Source organism: Ictidomys tridecemlineatus, chromosome 10 (genome assembly GCF_052094955.1).
Source record: "Ictidomys tridecemlineatus isolate mIctTri1 chromosome 10, mIctTri1.hap1, whole genome shotgun sequence".
Lineage (NCBI taxonomy): Eukaryota > Metazoa > Chordata > Mammalia > Rodentia > Sciuridae > Ictidomys > Ictidomys tridecemlineatus.
Window position 1 is genome coordinate 71,340,951 of NC_135486.1, and position 17,387 is coordinate 71,358,337.

Sequence of the window (17,387 nt, forward strand, 5' to 3'; positions counted from 1 at the left end):
CTTTTGAACTTTTGAATACAGTGTCATCTGTAGAGTACTTAATAACCTGCAATCGGCCACACAATATATGAGTTGTTTTCCTGTATCCATGTAAGTCCAGGTGATGGTGTGTATGTATGCACACACACTCCCTGAATGGTTTGGGTCTGAGAGGAACATCCTGTGTTTCTGAGTGGACACTGAGGTTGGTTGGCATTAGTGCAGTGGTGATTATGACAGACTGGCAGCATGCAGGAAGACATTTTTCAGGCTTCAGAATTCAATCCATTAGTCTCCCTGAGCCTGCACGTATCTCACGCAGATGAGAGATCTGCCCAAGAAGAAGAATCATTGTCAGAACCATTCAGAGCTTGAGGGGGAGGTGTGTCTGCCAAAGCAGATGGATTAAGATGCTTGTCCGTGTCCCGCCCGCTCCTGGAATCCTTGTGTGTGGCTCTGGGGTGGAGTCTCCAACACATTCCTTCTTACAAAAATATCTGCAGCCTGGGTATTTATTACATATCCTTATTTCAAGAAGTGGTGTCTTTCCTAGTTTATATAGTTATATTTGTCTTTTACTGGACTGGGGGAAGGTGAACACTTCTTCTCTAGTAGCATTTGGAACACTGGGTGGGATTTCTTTCTCCTAAACCTGTTACCATCTTCATCATCTTCATCAGACCTCCTTGGAGGTCTGCAGCAGATCCCTCTGAGGTTTATTACTAATGGAGGACAGAGGCTGGAGTTGTGGCTCAGTGGTAGAGTGCTGGTCTCATATGCACGAGCCACTGGGTTTGATCCTCAGCACCACATAAATGTAAAATGGGATATTGGGTCCACCTAAAACTAAAAAAATATATATTAAAAAAAGGACACAGGGAATGTTTCTGTTCAGGTACAAAGAACAGTACAACAGCAAAAAGCCCCAGATGGATGAGCCCAAGATGAGTGATATTACTGCCCCTGAAGCATCTGAATTCGGTGCCCTGTTGTCCCACTAACTGTGGTAAGAACTTTGCAAAATTCACAGCTTCCATCAAATGCAAATGAAGACTTGCCGAATTTGTGAATCAGCTGAATTGATTAGAAGTAAGTTCTTGGTTAGCAAGGGTCTCCTTTTTAGTTTATCATCACTAAGAATTGAGCACCTCCCTTCTGATCTAGATGGTTTATTAGTCACTTAGAACCTGTTTCCTTGTCGGTAAGGTAAGTTACATTCTGTCTACTTAATTGGGGGTGAAGATATCTGTCCCTCTCAGTGCTGTGGTCCTGAGTTAAGATCTAGCACTTAGGCATTAGATAAGTTGTCATTTCATTGGAGCTTAGAGGGTATTATCACTGGTCAGTGCAGTGCCTTAAACAGTAGGTATAAAGACCACATCTTTTTTTCCTAAAATATGCGTGCATGAGACAAAGCCAGTTTATCTTTGCTTAGGATTTAGAACAGGCTGCAGAGGATTGACTGCAGTGAAGATAGGGGGATGTGATAAATTTTCTTCTAGAAGTTATTCCTGTTGATGGCATTGTAACTTAGGGAAGATGGGTCAGTATTCCAGAGAAATCCGTGCCTTGTCCTCAAGTGACCCCTGCAGTGATTCTCAGCTGAGGCTGCCCATTAAAATCATTTGGGTGAGATTTGGAAAAAAAAAAAAAAATCCATACTGGAGCCTCAAACCAAGTTCAGAATTGCCCCAGTCAGAACCCAGTTAACTTAATTTTTAAAAACTACTTAGGCTTAACCACTTAGGAGAGTCACTCATTTGGGAAGGAGTAGGTGAAGGATTCTGAGAGGGAAAGACCTAAACTGAGCCGTTTGTCATTCAGATAGCCATAATGGCCCATAGGTTCAGAGGACACTGAAGTGAGCAATTCATGTGAATTATGCTGCAGTTCATTCTTACAATAGTGTCTATGGAGCATCCCTCCATTGTACAGAAAAGGAGGTGGAGACACTGAGACAGGAACTTATCCAAGGAAGTGGGGAGGCCAGGCTTCAAACTGTTTATTGACTTCATGTCCTCTGTGTTTCCCATTCTGCTATTGTATTGCCTCCTAAGGTTGCTGAAGAGTCACTATAAAATACCTATTGCCACTGCCTAAGATCATATGGGGCTGTGAAGGTTTAAGATTAGGTTGACATTGGTTAAAATACATATGCAAAGTAATTCATGTATGCCAATGCCATTAAACAGTCCAGAAGAGGTTTTGAAAGAGGTGTCTGTTAGCTGCATTCTGCTGCTGTTCAGTAGACAGCATGCTTCTCTGTGCTGACATTCTGGTCTCCCAAGAGCCAGCTGGGTTCGGTTTGTTTTTCCAGAAACAACTTCTTAGGGTGGTTGTGTATTGCAAGGTCAAAGCAGGTCTTTTTGCACAACTTGATGCTACCCTTGCTTAAGGGTAGGTCAAGGTGGTCCCTGTTAATGAACACAATCTCAGTTTCCTTACATGCTTGAGGGAAATGGGTCCCTTCTTGGTTCATAGCTCTCATAAACAGTCCCTTACATTTCTTCCCCTTGAACTTGTTAATTGAAGTGTCTCACCTAAGAACAGATGACTTAGCATCTTTTTATTGTTAAGGTTAACATTTTGCAGAGCCTCCGAGTAGAAGTAAGTTCAAGGGAGGGGAGGGAGACACGGCAGAGGGTCTTGCCAACCATCTATTTTGTAATGGTGAGTCTAGTGTCAGGAGGGCAGTTGAGGGCAGCTGTCCAGTGTCTGCTTTTGTCCACATGTTGCATGTTCACAGAGAGGCTATTCACTTCATCCAGGGAGTGATGTAGGACAGATAAGATAAGGTTGGACATCCGAGGAGTTTTCATGAAGCTGCAGCAGTCCAGAAGGGCTTCAGGAGGAGAGCTGGATTGGGGCTCAGGGCTGCAGCCTTTCACCCTAGTCATTTTCGAGACAAGCACTGTCTAGGTGGGGGATCTGCCCGTCTGACGACTTTTTTCATAGTGTATTTCCCCAGTCACTGTCACTGCAGATGCATGCTGACTTGCTAGCCCTCTCGCTTTCATTTGAAGTCCAGTGTAAGTTTACAGGGCACAGGTAGCCAGCTTGTGCTGTGAACTAACAGAATAGTATGGCCAGCTATTGTATACTCAGGGCTTCGCTCAGTGGTACCCACCACTTGGTGACATTGACCCAGGTTCTTCCACACATCTTCCTGCCCAAGCATCCAGAGCATGTGTCTTGTGAACATATAGGGTGGAGGTTCATTCTTGAGACTTGGTGATTTTCTGTGAATTCTTACTCAGGGACCGTGGCCTTCACCATCAGCAATACTTTTAGCCTGAGTCTCCCAGGCTGTAATCAGTGGTCTTTAGACAAGGGCTTCCTTCTCCATTACATAGTGAACATGTGTATTCTCTCATACTTTTTTTGGGGGGGTGGGTACCAGGGATTGAACTCAGGAGCACTCAACCACTGAGCCACATCTGTAGCACTTTTTAAAATTTAGCGACAGGGTCTCACTGAATTGCTTAGCGCCTTGCTAAATTGCTGAGGCTGGCTTTGAACTCATGATCCTCCTGCCTTAGCCCCCACAAGCTGCTGGGGTTATAGGTGTGCCCCATGACGCCCAGCTTCAAAGACTGTCAAAAATTTAGAATGTTATGCATTTATACAAAATGAAGTGAAAAAGACTAGTATACCTTATAAAATCTTGTGTTAAAGTCAGTACTCGTTATGCCTCATCCTTTGTGCTATAGGAGAAGAAAAGGCAGGGATCCAGGGAGGGCAGTGACACAGGTGTCAGGATAGATGGTAAAAAGGGACCATACAGAAGAGACGAGACTGAGGGTCTAAGGGGATTCCGGCAGGGATAGGAGATTATAAACTCATGCAGGAACTTGAGATGTACTTTGAGTTTAAAAAAGGGTAATGGGGTGCGGGGGGGGGGGGGATGAAGAATAGTAGCCAGAGATTTAGTTGAAAGGACATGTGGTTCCCTCCTTTGGCTGAGATCAGGGGACTTTGGGTGGAGGGAAGCTGCAGCCCCCTTTGAATCTCAGGCAAGAAGCCCACCCAATGGGAAGAATGGCTTCCACCTTGTCAAGGAGAGAGTGATGGTTTCTTTGGATTTGAAATTCAACCTGACCTTTTGCCTAAAGGCATTGACTACTGTGGTGATCGTTTTTTTTTGTTTGTTTTCTGCCTCCCAGATAGTCTACTGCCAGAGGAGATTTGTTCCTGCGATTAGTGGATAGACATAATCCCCGAGTTGATAAATCAGTCAGCTTCTGCCCCTGCTTCCTTGGCCTGATTCCAAGAGAGATATTCCATGTGTGCACAGCTGTGTGTCTCCGTGCATGTCTGGATGCTCTTGGGTGGTGGCCTGTGGGGTCACCTGATGGGGATGGGTGCTGGTCTCGGGGAGGGATCAGTGGATGGATATTGTTTCAGGGCATAGGTGAGAAGAGGTCAGCTGTAGCCCCTCTGTGATTTGTTAACTGCAGCTGCCCGTATTATTGGGGTTGGGGTTGGGGTGTGTCCTATGCCCCCCTGGATCTTAGGGAGGCTGCCCTCTCTCTGGGGATAGCTATGTGGCCCCTTGGTGTTTGCACAGCTCAAGTGCTTATCACCTATGGGACTCACCTTGTCAGCGATAAGCATCTGTTTTCTAGGAATCTGTTTGTTCTAGGGCCTCTGGAAACTGAGGGAATGTGACCACAGGCCTTCAGTGGCTTCTGAGCCTCTGGGAGGCTGTGATGGCCCTACTTGGTCCTCCTAACTCAGATCCTGAATATTAATGAGTAGGAATGGGAAGCAAAGCACCTGCCTGCCTGCCACTCAGGCACTCCACCTCAACCCAGCCCAGGCCCAGGGGCACATCCTGGAGTCCCTCTGTGGTGTGTTCAAGGTGACCTCGGTTGTGATTGTGTTGGGTGTCCCACTTGGGCCTGTCCTCAGGGCTTGGCATTCCTTCCTTCCCACCCAGCTACCTTCCATCTTAGGCTTCCCCTGGAGTCTGGGCTTCTGTCCAATTCTAATGACCGCCTGGGCTGGATGTAGGGCTTTCATAGCTCCTTCTGCAGGTCATGGGCCTGTGCCAGGAAGGGATAAGGACAGCTGGGCTGGAGTTGGCAGGTGGCCTTTGGCTTTTGGGAGCTGGCTTGTCACTGGGATACAGGAATTCCAGGAGTCTCAGGGGCAAGATGATGGTCCTAGACCTTCAGTTTCTAGAATAGGCTTCTTTTAGCTGCTTTATGAAAACCTCCTTCCCTGTGTTCTGTCTTGTCGAGACTCTGAGGCATATGGGACAGTCACTCAGCCGCGGGGGGCCAGAAGGGAAATCAGCATTCTGGGTCCCTGACCTACTTTCATTTGATAAGCTCTGACTTTTAGAAATTGGCTGTTCGATTTTTTTTTTTTTTTTTTTTAAAGAAATCCTTCCTGGACTTCCTATGAGGAGGTTAGAAAGTTGACAATTGGCTTCTCTCTGTCTTTTGGCTCACTGGACCACCTATCTTGTCCCTTTGCTACCTGCCCCCTAATTTGCACACTGGTTGTAAAGGGCCTCTCCCCACTGCTGACTTTCCCCTCCCTGGGCTAGGGTCCCTTCCTCACACCCCCCAGGAACGCTGTTCCACCCTGCTGTTGGTAACTGGGATCCCTGGCTGGGTCAAGACCCTTTCCTGTCAGATTGAGAATTTGGGACTGGTACTATTTTTGCCACCTTTGTAACTGAAAGGGAGACTGAGCTCAAGGCCTCACTGGGGCTTTGGCCACCACAGGGCCCTGGTCTGCTGGCTTGTTGGTCTAGGGGCTTTGGAACCGGGAGTAAATTATGTAATTCAGTGTCATTCTTCTAAATTTGTTGTTGGGCATCGGACTCTGTTCATGAACTTGTGTCAACTGACCTGTGACCCATCTCTTGACTTCTCTTTCCAGCTTGTGGGCCGAAGCTGACCAACTCCCCGACGGTGATTGTCATGGTGGGCCTCCCTGCCCGAGGCAAAACTTACATCTCCAAGAAGTTGACTCGCTACCTCAACTGGATTGGTGTCCCAACAAAAGGTCAGTGGGGTCCCCAGCTAGGCTGTTCTGTTGAGTGCTGCAGCCTTGCAAGCCAGACCCCCCTCAGCTGTAAAAAAAACTTGACCTTCACCTCCAGTAACTCCTGCCTGTGAGCAGGGGCAGGAGTGGCCTGTTCTGGGGCTTGGAGTCTGATCCCAGTCCCATCCCAGCTGTGTCCCCACCATACTGAGTCAACCGCCCCTCCTTATCCTTTAGATTTTGTCTCATCGAAACTCCTCCACGAAGCTGTCTCTGGCCATGTCATTCTGTGTGCATCTTTCATGAAATTAGTGTGGCCCATAGTTGGACATTCCTCTGACCTCCAGTGCTCCATACTTTCATGCTGTCAGTGATACTTTTATGAATCTCTGTCTGGTCTTCCCAACTAAATGAGAAATATCTTGAGGATGAGGGACAGTGTTTTATATTTGTTGTCTCCTGTTATGCCCAGTCAATTTTTCTTTTGGTTCTGGGGCTTGAACCCAGGGCTTTGTGCACTCTACCACTGAGCAACGTACCTACTGCCCCTTAACTATCCCCTTGGCACCATTATGATGCCCACTCACTTGGGGACCAAAGGCAGAAATCATTATTCCTATTTTTGCTAGACCTGTGGCCATCCCCTCTTCCACCATGTCATGATTGACTGGAGGCTGGCCACGTAAGATGCCTCAGGTAGAGCCAGTGGCAGTGGGTACTGTAATTTGTTCTGGGAAACAGAGCTGCTTGCCTCTAGGCAGTGGGTGATGACCTGGGACTGGGAGGTCCACCCTCTGGCTTCCATGCTGGATGTCGTTGTAGTCACTGGTGTGTGTTGGTGGGGAGTTGGTTTTCACTTTTGGATGAGATGTGTTTGCAGTTGGCTGTGGGCCTCTGCCTCTTGCTGGGTCATCCAGGGCTGTCCTTGTCTCTCTGTCTAGTGTTCAATGTGGGTGAGTACCGCCGTGAGGCCGTGAAGCAGTACAGCTCTTACAACTTCTTCCGCCCCGACAATGAGGAAGCCATGAAAGTGCGAAAGTAAGATGCGGGCTGTTTGTTCGGGGTGTTGGTTTGCTCAGTGTCCAAGCCAGATTCTCTAAGAGGGAGGGAGAGCAGGCCTGCAGTGCACTGGTGGTCTTCAACTCCGTCCAGTGTTAGGGTAAGCCTCTCGGCGTCTCTGAGACTAGTTTGATCAGTTCCCAGATGTCCTGAGGGAGCCGATGTGGGACAGACCAACAACAGCAGCCACATCCTGAGAGTGAACAAAGTCCTTTTCTTTGGAAATCGTCTGTTTGTGTTTGCAAAGGATTTCTTGTTAAGCCCGAGGCCTCCTGAAGCCCTTGGGCGCTGGTGTTCAGCAGGTGGCTGCACCTTTAGACTCAGCAGGGGAGCTTGTAAAGATTCTCATGCCGATGCAGGGCTCCACCCAGGCCAGCCTGGTGAGGATCTGTGGGTGGGCTCTGGTGTCATTTTAGTAGCTCCCCCGGGAGAGATTCCAGTGTGTAGCCAGGAGTGAGCACCATCTCCCAAGGGCGCCTTTAACTGTCTACACTGGGCCTCCGACTGGAAGCCTCTAGGCCCAGAGAGGCCTGGCGGGCACCTGGCAGCATAGAACTTGAAGGGCAGGTTCTCGTATTGGGCGAGTGGGGGTGCTCGGGCTTCCCCATGCATGACCTGCGCTGAAGTGCGGCTTCTCTTCTGTGTTGCAGGCAGTGTGCCTTGGCTGCCTTGAGAGATGTCAAAAGCTACCTGACAAAGGAAGGGGGACAAATTGCAGTAAGTCTGGGGAATACAGCGGCGTGGTCTCTTGTCCCCAGCAGGGTGGTGTCCTCACTGGCCAGAGTGGTGCTGAGAGCCCTCGTGGGGATAATAGAGAACCAAGAGCCTCTGGCCCTGAGGGTTAAGAGAAGCAGGTGATTCAGGAAGGTGGTCTGGGGATGGCCTGAGATGCGGCCCTGCTCTTCTGTCTCCTGCCCCTTTCTGGGCAGCTGGATACCTTCATGGCAGGGTCTGGGTTGCTGCCAGCACTATAGCCAGTGTCCCTCTGTGTCCACCCTCTCACTTCATGTCCCTGCTGGTTTGTTTGCTTTTCCCACTCCTCCCCTCCTGTCCCTGATAGCTGCAGCTGTGAGAGAGGGAAGGGCCACTGGGAGCGTATCCCTGTTCCCTGCAGGACAGACTCTCCTGAAGCACATTTTTAGGCTTATTGTTGGTAAATATTGTCAAACTCAGATTCTTCTTCCTCACTTTTCTCTATCAGGTGTTTGATGCCACCAACACTACTCGAGAGAGAAGACACATGATCCTGCATTTTGCCAAAGAAAATGACTTCAAGGTGAGCCAAACTTCTCACTTTGTCCCAATAAGCTCTGGGAAGAGGAGGACACCTCAGAGCCCAGCTCCTTCCCTGATCCCTGCTGGGTCCTTTGCCTCCTGCCACCTGAGTTTTGCTGTCTATAGATAAAGCCTTCCTGAGGCCAGGCTCAGGTTGGGGAGGTGCTCCTCTGTGGGGGAGGGGAGGGATCCACTGCAGGCAGGTGATTGTTTTATGTCTTTGGGACAGTCGTCCTTGCTTCTCGTAGGTAGTAGTGACGTTGGAATTGGCCCTTTGTGATGTTCGTTGTGTTAATATATCTGCCTCACTTCTACCAGGCGTTTTTCATTGAGTCCGTGTGTGATGACCCTACAGTTGTGGCCTCCAACATCATGGTAAGACCATCAGGAAGCCCCATGCACTTGCAGCCACACTGACTGCAAGGACATTTGTAATCTTAGAAAAGTAGGAGCCCAGGTTGTGAGGTAGACATGGGGCAGGGGCAGAAGGACACCGGGATGTGTACCTCAGGAGCTTGCTGTCCTGGCTGGCTCTACCCAGGGTCCTTGAGGAGACTTGGCAGGACAGTCTTGTTGGGGACATGAGAGATTTCCAGTGAGGAGATGGAGAGCAGTTTCTGCAGGTGACAGGAGCTTGGCAGTAGAGTGGCCACGGGTCTGTCTGGGATCCAGGGCAGCTGACCCCTCTAGATGGGACAGGAAGCAGCGGGCTGATCTCCTGTGCTGAGAAAGTCTCTTGGGTTGTGTATAAGCACAGGTCTCTAGGACTTGGCCTACTGAAGGCAGGGTCCCCAGGCTTGGGAAGAAGGACTGTAGTAAAGCTATTCTCCTGCTAGTGCAAAAATCTAACAGACTTCTCCAATGTGAGAGGGAGCTAGAGGGTACTTGGCAGCATAATTTGATTAATTCTTAAATTTTATCACTTGATAGCAATGTATTGTACATAGAAATGGTTTGTGTGAGGACTTTCTCTTAAGTCACCTCTTCGTATTGTAGACCATTTTCTTTCTAGCTTAAACATATCAGAATAAGACAAATTCATAAAGAAGAGCAGTTCTTTTTGGAGAGTGAATGCTGTGGTATTGCTGCATACAAATAGATCTTTTTTGTGTATGTGTGGTGCTGGTGATGAAACCCAAGGATGTTCTGCCACTGAGTTAGATCCCCGGCTCTATTTTATTTTATTTTGAGACAGTGTCTCACTAAGTTGTCAAGGCTGGTCTTACACTTGCCATCCTCCTGTCTCTAGTCCCTGGGGATTTCAGGCATGTGCCCCTGCGCCCGGCACAAATACGCATTTTTAAAGGGGATTCTAAACACACATTAGCTTCTGATACTGGTCCTTTGCTCCAAGGCAGAGGATATATTTACAGGTGTTGGCAAGAAGTGAGTTCATATTTCAGGAAGAGCTCTTTGAATTGAGGAAAACCTGTTCAAATGAGTTTTAGTGGGTCCAAAGGAAGAGGCTCAAAGTACAAGGAAACAGAAGTTGCAATAATCTGAACAAAGGCCTTTGCTGTTTCTTTGGCTTGACTTTCCTTGTTCCATTTGGTAGAGAAGTCAGGTGCAGCTGGGAAACCATTTTCCCCAGTAAGTTGTTACCAATGTGCTTAGCTAGCAGGTTTTTTTTTTTTTTTTTTAGATGTTCATAGACCTTTTTTAAATTCATTTATTTACATGTGGTGCTGAGAATCGAACCCAGTGCCTCACACATGCTAGGCAAGTGCTCTACCACTGAGCCACAACCCCAGCCCTTAGTTATCAGTTTATCTTTTATCTTTTAGTGTTAATGCAGCTGGTCATTTCCCCCAACCCTTTGGGTACAGAAGTCTCTTGCTTTGGTTAAATCTTGAAGCAGCTTTGCAGGTTAGGTGTGAGAGCTGGTGAACTTAGATTTATTTATTTTTTTATTGTGTGATACATGTTACCATTTTAACTGGCCTTACCAGGCCTTTCTGTCTGCCCATCTGTAACTGCACCATGAAACACCAGCTACCCGCTCACTGACTTGGAGCCCTGAAGTGCCACTGTCTCCTAGTTGTGATGGTTGTCAAGGAGAAAGGAAGCACAGGCATTAAAAAAATCCTGAATTTCCCCTAAAATCTGCCTGGTTCCTTGGACCTACTGTGCCATTACAGGAGAGGGCAGCCCTTGGAGAGGTGTGGCCCCAGGTCTAGTTAGACAAGCAGTTAGTCACAGACAGCCACAAGTGGGTGCTGCCTCTGTCCAAGTGAACGGATAGCACACTCAAGGTCAGGGGCATCCCTAGCAACTATTAATGTGCCTTTTGACTTGCTCCTGGTGTGGGGAACATTACAAATGCTTATGTGGGATTTAGCTCAATTGAGGGCCAGGCTATCTGGTGGTGACTCAGTTACGGGACTGATCCTGACTCGGTGGTCTATTGAGGTGTTCATTATGGGATCCTTGTGGATTTCCTGTGTCTGTCCTTGCCGCCGGTGATTCTGTCTCCCCTGGGCATTCTCCCAATGTAATCATGGGGCTCTGAGTCAACCCCCAGTTTCTTTCTTTTTTTTTTTTTCCCCCTCTTAAACGCTGGGTAGGATAATCTTTATTCTGAGCCTTTCTGGGCTTTCCCCTTTTGAAAGCTCCAAATCCTGCTTTATCTAAGCAGAAAGCCTCCCAGCGTGATTCATCAGCTGCCTCTTTGTGGCATTACAGGAAGTTAAAATCTCCAGCCCGGATTACAAAGACTGCAACTCGGCAGAAGCCATGGACGACTTTATGAAGAGAATCAGTTGCTATGAAGCCAGCTATCAGCCACTGGACCCTGATAAATGTGACAGGTAATTCCAAGAGGTGTCTGTCTCTGAATTGCCTCAATTAGGGCTTTTAATGTTCGCTTGATGTTCCCACAAAGCATTTGCCCCTGAATACTTCCATAAACTCTCCTTAATAAAATCCTGTGCCTGTACACATGGCATAACGCATCCCACTATTTATAGTGTACCAATAAAAAATGAAATTATTAAAATGTCTTTAAAAAAATCTTGATTACAAACAATACAAACATTTTTGACAGCTCGTAGAGGTGGAGGAGGGGTACCCATTTGAGCCCTGTTTTGCTCCTATCCCCTGAGACTTCCTTCATTTCTTTTCCATTCTCTTGCTTTTCTCTCCCCCCTTCTCCTGGGTGGCCAGCCAGCTTCTTGGCCAGACCCTCTGTGGGAACCAGCCTTACCCTTACTCTCTGGCTCCTGGAGGGGAAGACAGAGTCTGCCCTGTAGTGTTCGGTCCCGCATTGCCATTTTCCCAGGGAGCAAGTCTCTGGAAGCCAGCCGAGGCCCAGGGGTGGGTGTGTTGATGGTGCTGTCCAGGGAGGCCCGAGGGGTGGTCCTCAGTGGTGTTTCTTTGTAGGGACTTATCATTGATCAAAGTAATCGACGTTGGCCGGAGGTTCTTGGTGAACAGAGTTCAGGACCACATCCAGAGCCGCATTGTCTACTACCTAATGAATATCCATGTGCAGCCCCGCACCATCTACCTGTGCCGGCATGGCGAGAATGAGTTCAACCTCCAGGGCAAGATTGGCGGGGACTCAGGCCTGTCCAGCCGAGGCAAGAAGGTAGGAGGAGAGTGGAGAGCAGGGGCTGGGGGCTGATGGGTGGCAGGAAGGGGCTGGCTCCCATGTGTAGAAGGGTAGTGGGGAGTGCCTTGTCTCCTGTCATTGCCTCACTATGGTATATGTGTGTTTGTGTGTGAGTGTGTGGACTAGGAGGGGACAAGCAGAGCTACGTCTCCTGGGCTCTGAGGAGCTTGTATCCTATGGGATCAGCCACCCTCAGTACTGTGGGTCCGTGTCAGCCCAGCCCAGCCCAGCCCAGCCCAGCATGGGGGGTGTGAACCCTGCAGGAGCCCGCATCACTGTGCCCCTTCTCCCTGTCAATTGTCAGTTTGCCAATGCCCTGAGCAAGTTTGTGGAGGAGCAGAACCTGAAGGACCTCCGGGTGTGGACCAGCCAGCTGAAGAGCACCATCCAGACGGCAGAGGCGCTGAAGCTCCCCTATGAGCAATGGAAGGCGCTCAACGAGATCGATGCCGTGAGTCCCTGGATCAGCGTGGCATGGTGGGGCGGGGTGGGGGCAGAGAGGTACCCATGTCCCTGGGGCATCCTGGGTGGCTTCCGAAGGTCTCCTGTAGAGCCTCCTGCCGTGGTCCCTTTGGGTGTGTTCCCTGGAGTGACCGCGGGTGTTTCCTTCAGGGTGTGTGTGAGGAGCTGACCTACGAGGAGATCAGGGACACCTACCCTGAGGAGTATGCGCTGCGTGAGCAGGACAAGTACTACTACCGCTACCCCACAGGCGAGGTGAGCTGGGGGATTGCCTCCTGTCCTGTGCTGTTTGTGGGCCTTTGTTCGTTTCTTATGAGGAGGTTGGGTAGGTGGTGAGTGCTGTGGGTGGGCTTGGCATAGAGAGGGCTGTGGCTCCCCATTCTGTTCCCTGCAGGCTCCTTGTTACCTCTGCCAAGGTTCCACTTAGGAACTTTGCTGTTGGTTTGACTTTCCTTGTTCCACAGCCTTAGGGGAAGTGCAGTTATATTTTCCCATAAGAGAAAGTGGAGGGTGCATGGATTTGACTCTATACTCTTAGTGACGTGGGACGAGGCTTCGCTCGGCACCAGAGCTTGAGATAGCAGACAGGCCAGGCCCCAGGATGTCATCTAGTATCACTGGTGCTGGGGTCTGAGATAATGCTGGCAGAGGGCATTTCCCCTTGTGCAGCCGGTCACCCTGTGGTACTGTGGGAGCCTGGCCAGGCCCCTGGTGGACACCTAGTGGGTGCCCTTCCTGAACATGCCCTTTGAGCATTTGTCATACCGCAGTCCCTCTTGTCTCATGCTGGCCCTTGCTCACTGGGCTGCTGGTTAGGAGGAAAAGGAAGGAGGGTAGGAGGGGCCCAGGTGAAGAGGTGCTTTGCAGATCTTTATTTAGAGACAAAACCATACCCCTTTTTTTACATTTATTGACGAATTTATCAATTTTAACCATGTTAAAATATGTGAGTCAGTGGGTTTCAGTAGACAGTTGTCCCTTGGTATCTTCAGGGAATTGTCTCAGAACTCCCTGAAGATACCAAACCCTGTAGATAGTTGCTCAAGATTTTATTTGCATATAATCTACACACATCCTCCCCTGTACTTGAAATTATCTCTGGATTGCTTACAATACCAGCATAATGTAAGTGCTCTGTAAACAGTTGTTAAACAGTTGTTTAGGGAATAATGACAACTAAAAAAAAAAAATCTGCATTCAGTCAGTCAGATGCAGTTTTTCCTCCCTACACTAGGTGTTGAACCCAGGCCTCCCACATTCGAGGCAAGTACTTTACCCTTGAACTATACCCCCCAGCCCTTTTTTATTTTATCTTGAGATGATCTTGCTCTGTTGCTAAAGCTGGTCTCCAATTTGTGATCCTTCTGAGTCACTGGGATTACAGGTGTGCCATTGTTCCCAGCTGCAGACTGATATCACCTGAATATTTTCAATCTGCAATTGGTTGTGGAACCCATAGAGTCAAGAGGCTAGCTGTATTCACAGTGCCATGTCACCGTCACCACTCATTCCAGAACATTTCCCTCACCCCTAAAGGAGACCTCAAACTTGTTAGCAGTCATTCCAGATTCCCCCAACTCCTGCCCCTGGCAGTCATGAACTTATTTTCTGCCTCTGGAGTTGTCTGTTCTGGGCATTTTGTAGAAGTGGAGTCATGCAGTAAATATTGACTTTTGTGCTTGGCTTCTTTGGCTCAACATAAAAGGTTTTGAGGTTCTTCCATATTGGGGTGTGTCATTCATTCCTCTTTATGGCTGAATAATATTCTGTTGTACAGTCTGCACTTCCTCAACCACCTCTGTCCCTCATCCCCCAGGAGAGGTGAAGGAAGAGGAAGGCACTCAGAGAAGCTGGCAGGTGTATGTTCCCCTCAGGATTTGGCAGTGCTCTTCCCTAGGTGCCCTCTGCTCTAACGTGGAGTCCCATTTGTGTGCTTAGTCCTACCAGGACCTGGTCCAGCGTTTGGAGCCTGTGATCATGGAGCTGGAGCGCCAGGAGAATGTGCTGGTCATCTGTCACCAGGCTGTCCTGCGCTGCCTGCTGGCCTACTTCCTGGATAAGAGTGCAGGTTCGGTCAGGCAGTCTGTGGCCTTGGGAAGGAGTGGGAAGAAATCTGGCCCTTGAGTGCAGGTGGCTACAGACCCGTGGTTGCCCACCCTGCTGCGTGTCTGAGTGTTAGGAGAAGCAGGACAGGGCTCTGGCTCCCAGCCTGCAGCAGGATCCTCTCCTCCCAGAGCCACCTTGCTGTCTCTTGGGAACACTGCTCATCAGGTCAAACACAGCCTACCAGAAGCCCTCAGCTCCATACATAGAAGGGCCTTTGGGTGTGTGTGTGTGGGGGGGGGGTGGGGATGTATCTCTTCTCATCGGTCCATTTCCAAAGAACAAAGAGCACAGAGAATGCTAATGAGAATCTCACGCCCAAGACCCAGATGAATCCCTAGACAGACCTGAATTTTTAGGAAAATAGTTTTTTTTTTTTTTTTTTTTTAAAAAAAAGAGAGAGTGTGGGTTTTGGGTTTGTTTTTATTATATTCTTTTGGATAGGTGTTTTTTCCTAGGGCCACCCGCCTTGGACAGGATGACCTGAATATTGGAATGAGATGCCCTTTCCCCAGAACGGCTTCTGGGGCTCCTGGTGTGGGCCCACAGATATCCCTTGATTCTTCCTTCTGCCTCAAGTCTTGTACCTAATTGTGGGATCATCTCTCTTTTTTTCAGAAGAGATGCCCTACCTGAAATGCCCCCTTCACACTGTCTTGAAACTGACACCCGTCGCTTATGGTGAGTAGCAGCCCTTGCCAAGCAGTGCCTCTGGGGTCTGTGTCTCTTGGTGGCCCCGGGAGTTGTAGGCAGGACTGTCCCTTTAAAAGAAGCTGTTCTCTCCCCCATCCTTCGTCCCCCCAGGTTGCCGTGTGGAATCCATCTACCTGAATGTGGAGTCCGTGAGCACACACCGGGAGAGGTCAGAGGTGAGTGGAGGTCTCTCAATGGACGATGCCCTCTTCCTGGCCTTCATCATGGGAGGCCTGAGGAAGGCCCCATGCAGTTCTCACGGAGCAGCTTGGCCTGGGTGGCTTCCCTGGTCAGGACCTCTGTGCTCCTGTCCGTCTTTCCTGTGGCTTCTTGGGATCTGTTTATTCCTTTTCTTTCTTTCCCTGCTCTCTCTCCCCCCCATTTCTCCTTGACTGGAGAAGTGCGATCATCTCCCGTTGAAACCTCACCCTAGCACAGTGTCTGTGGCTTTTTTCAGCCCCTAAAACTGCTTTCAAGTTCCAGAGTCCTGGCTCTGACAGGATCAGCCCATCTTCAGGTCATCTGCATGTGCTTAGGTTCAGAATCAGCAGGAGTTTAGGTGGGAGACCAGCAGGAAGGATTTCAGGATACCCAGAGCTTGGTCGTTTTTGTCTTCTTCGGGGAGCGCTAAGATTTTGGGGTCACTCAGGGCAAGTCTCTTACTGAGCAGATTTCATCTCTGTCCAGGAGTGCATTGTAAAAGCGAGTTTGAATTTGTTTTCTACAGGCTGTCAAAATGCGTGCTTTGCTAGTGTAGTCTTATACCGACCGTGACTTTCTGTGGAGTCCCCCATCTAAGGAGCTTGGCCATCAGAGTTTGGCATGAAGAACACATGAGACGTTAGCCAGTTTACTGCCCAGCTTCATCTGTGGAGTGAAACGAGAGGCCCATGTTCCTCCGCCGCCTCGCCCTGCCTCTGTAGCCCTCTCCCCCTCTGAATGAGTTCACTGAATCTGCACTGCCTTAGCCCTGTGAGGACAGCCCTGGCCTGGCTGCGGCCTGCTGCTCCAGACCTGGGGTCTCAGAATACTCGCTTGCGGAGCACCAGAGTGGTGCAGTGACAGAGAGGCCTCAGGGCAGAGGCTCTGGGCCAGGGCCTGTGGGAGTGATGGTGTCTGATCCTAGCTGGCAGACTCTGCCTGATGCTGATTTTCCTAATTTTGGTCTCCTGGCTGGTTTGGAAGCCCCCGAGTCCTGTCCTCTGGCAGGGTCTGGCTCACGAGAGTGTTCAGCAGGTGCACATGCGTTGCAGGTCCTGGGCGAAGGGAACTGGCACCGACACCTTTCTCTCTCCCTTTCCTTTGAGCCTCAGACCCAAGTGTTTCTCTTGGGCTCCCCTCTGGGGCCCTTTGGGGGCTGGAAGCAAGGTTCTTTTCTCTGACCTCCTTCTCTGCTGTGATTGAAATTATTCTTCTCCCTACTGTGCTCACATTGTCTCTGTCACGTGGATGCCCTTTGGAATGATCCAGGGAAGGAATGGGAGGGAATCACCCCTGTCCCCGTTCGGAGGTCGTGGCACAAACACGGCCCACTGCCACTCACTTGGTCCAACTGTGGTTGTGTCCATAAAACTCAGGAGTAGGGGGACTTTCATGTGGCTTATCTCCCTCCCTTTACTCCCTGTAACTGTCGCCTTCTCTCTTTTGTCTTTGTCTCGCTTAGGATGCAAAGAAGGGACCTAACCCGCTCATGAGACGCAATAGTGTCACCCCACTAGCCAGCCCCGAGCCCACCAAAAAGCCTCGCATCAACAGCTTTGAGGAGCATGTGGCTTCCACTTCTGCTGCCCTGCCCAGCTGCCTGCCCCCGGAGGTGCCCACGCAGCTGCCCGGACAAGTCAGTGACTCCCCTTTCCTACCTGCCTGCGAGGGAGCGTGGCTGGGGCAATGGCCCTGGACCCGGGATGTGTCATGTTTGTGAGTGAGTGGAGTCTGTGAGAGTGTGTGTGTGCATGGGTGCACATGTACGTGTGTTGGGGGAGAACACAAGAAGCCCCCTCTGAAGACCTTTCCTTGCTGACAACTGTAACTGCATGTGTCCTTCTGAGGTTGTGATCTTTCCTGGCAGAACTGGACAGAGCAGAAGAAATAGTGAAATGCCCAAGTCCTGTTTACGTTGGTGATAGTTGTTTCTAAAATGGAGTCGATGGCCGTCCCCTAGTCCTGAAGTCTGTCCACGTGGACAGTGGACATCTTTTCTGTCCTACCC

At 49.6% G+C, this 17,387-nt stretch overlaps 1 protein-coding gene across 11 annotated transcripts in view; it reads left to right on the forward strand.

Moving 5' to 3' along the window:
* Pfkfb3 (6-phosphofructo-2-kinase/fructose-2,6-biphosphatase 3) overlaps positions 1 to 17,387 on the forward strand; it is an 86,844-nt gene that overhangs the window by 61,961 nt on the left and 7,496 nt on the right. For 7 of the 11 annotated variants that reach the window (XM_040277892.2, XM_040277897.2, XM_021723046.3 and 4 more), the window contains exons 2-14: positions 5,872 to 5,997; positions 6,918 to 7,014; positions 7,686 to 7,752; positions 8,237 to 8,311; positions 8,629 to 8,685; positions 10,993 to 11,117; positions 11,689 to 11,896; positions 12,225 to 12,371; positions 12,533 to 12,637; positions 14,321 to 14,450; positions 15,104 to 15,166; positions 15,290 to 15,354; positions 16,842 to 17,015. In XM_040277892.2, the coding sequence (XP_040133826.1) occupies positions 5,872 to 5,997; positions 6,918 to 7,014; positions 7,686 to 7,752; positions 8,237 to 8,311; positions 8,629 to 8,685; positions 10,993 to 11,117; positions 11,689 to 11,896; positions 12,225 to 12,371; positions 12,533 to 12,637; positions 14,321 to 14,450; positions 15,104 to 15,166; positions 15,290 to 15,354; positions 16,842 to 17,015 (1,439 nt within the window). Of the gene's footprint in view, positions 1 to 770; positions 986 to 1,010; positions 1,069 to 5,871; positions 5,998 to 6,917; positions 7,015 to 7,685; positions 7,753 to 8,236; positions 8,312 to 8,628; positions 8,686 to 10,992; positions 11,118 to 11,688; positions 11,897 to 12,224; positions 12,372 to 12,532; positions 12,638 to 14,320; positions 14,451 to 15,103; positions 15,167 to 15,289; positions 15,355 to 16,841; positions 17,016 to 17,387 lie in introns of those variants that run through there. The other 4 variants (XM_040277896.2, XM_040277893.2, XM_078023178.1 and 1 more) reach the window with 4 other exon arrangements.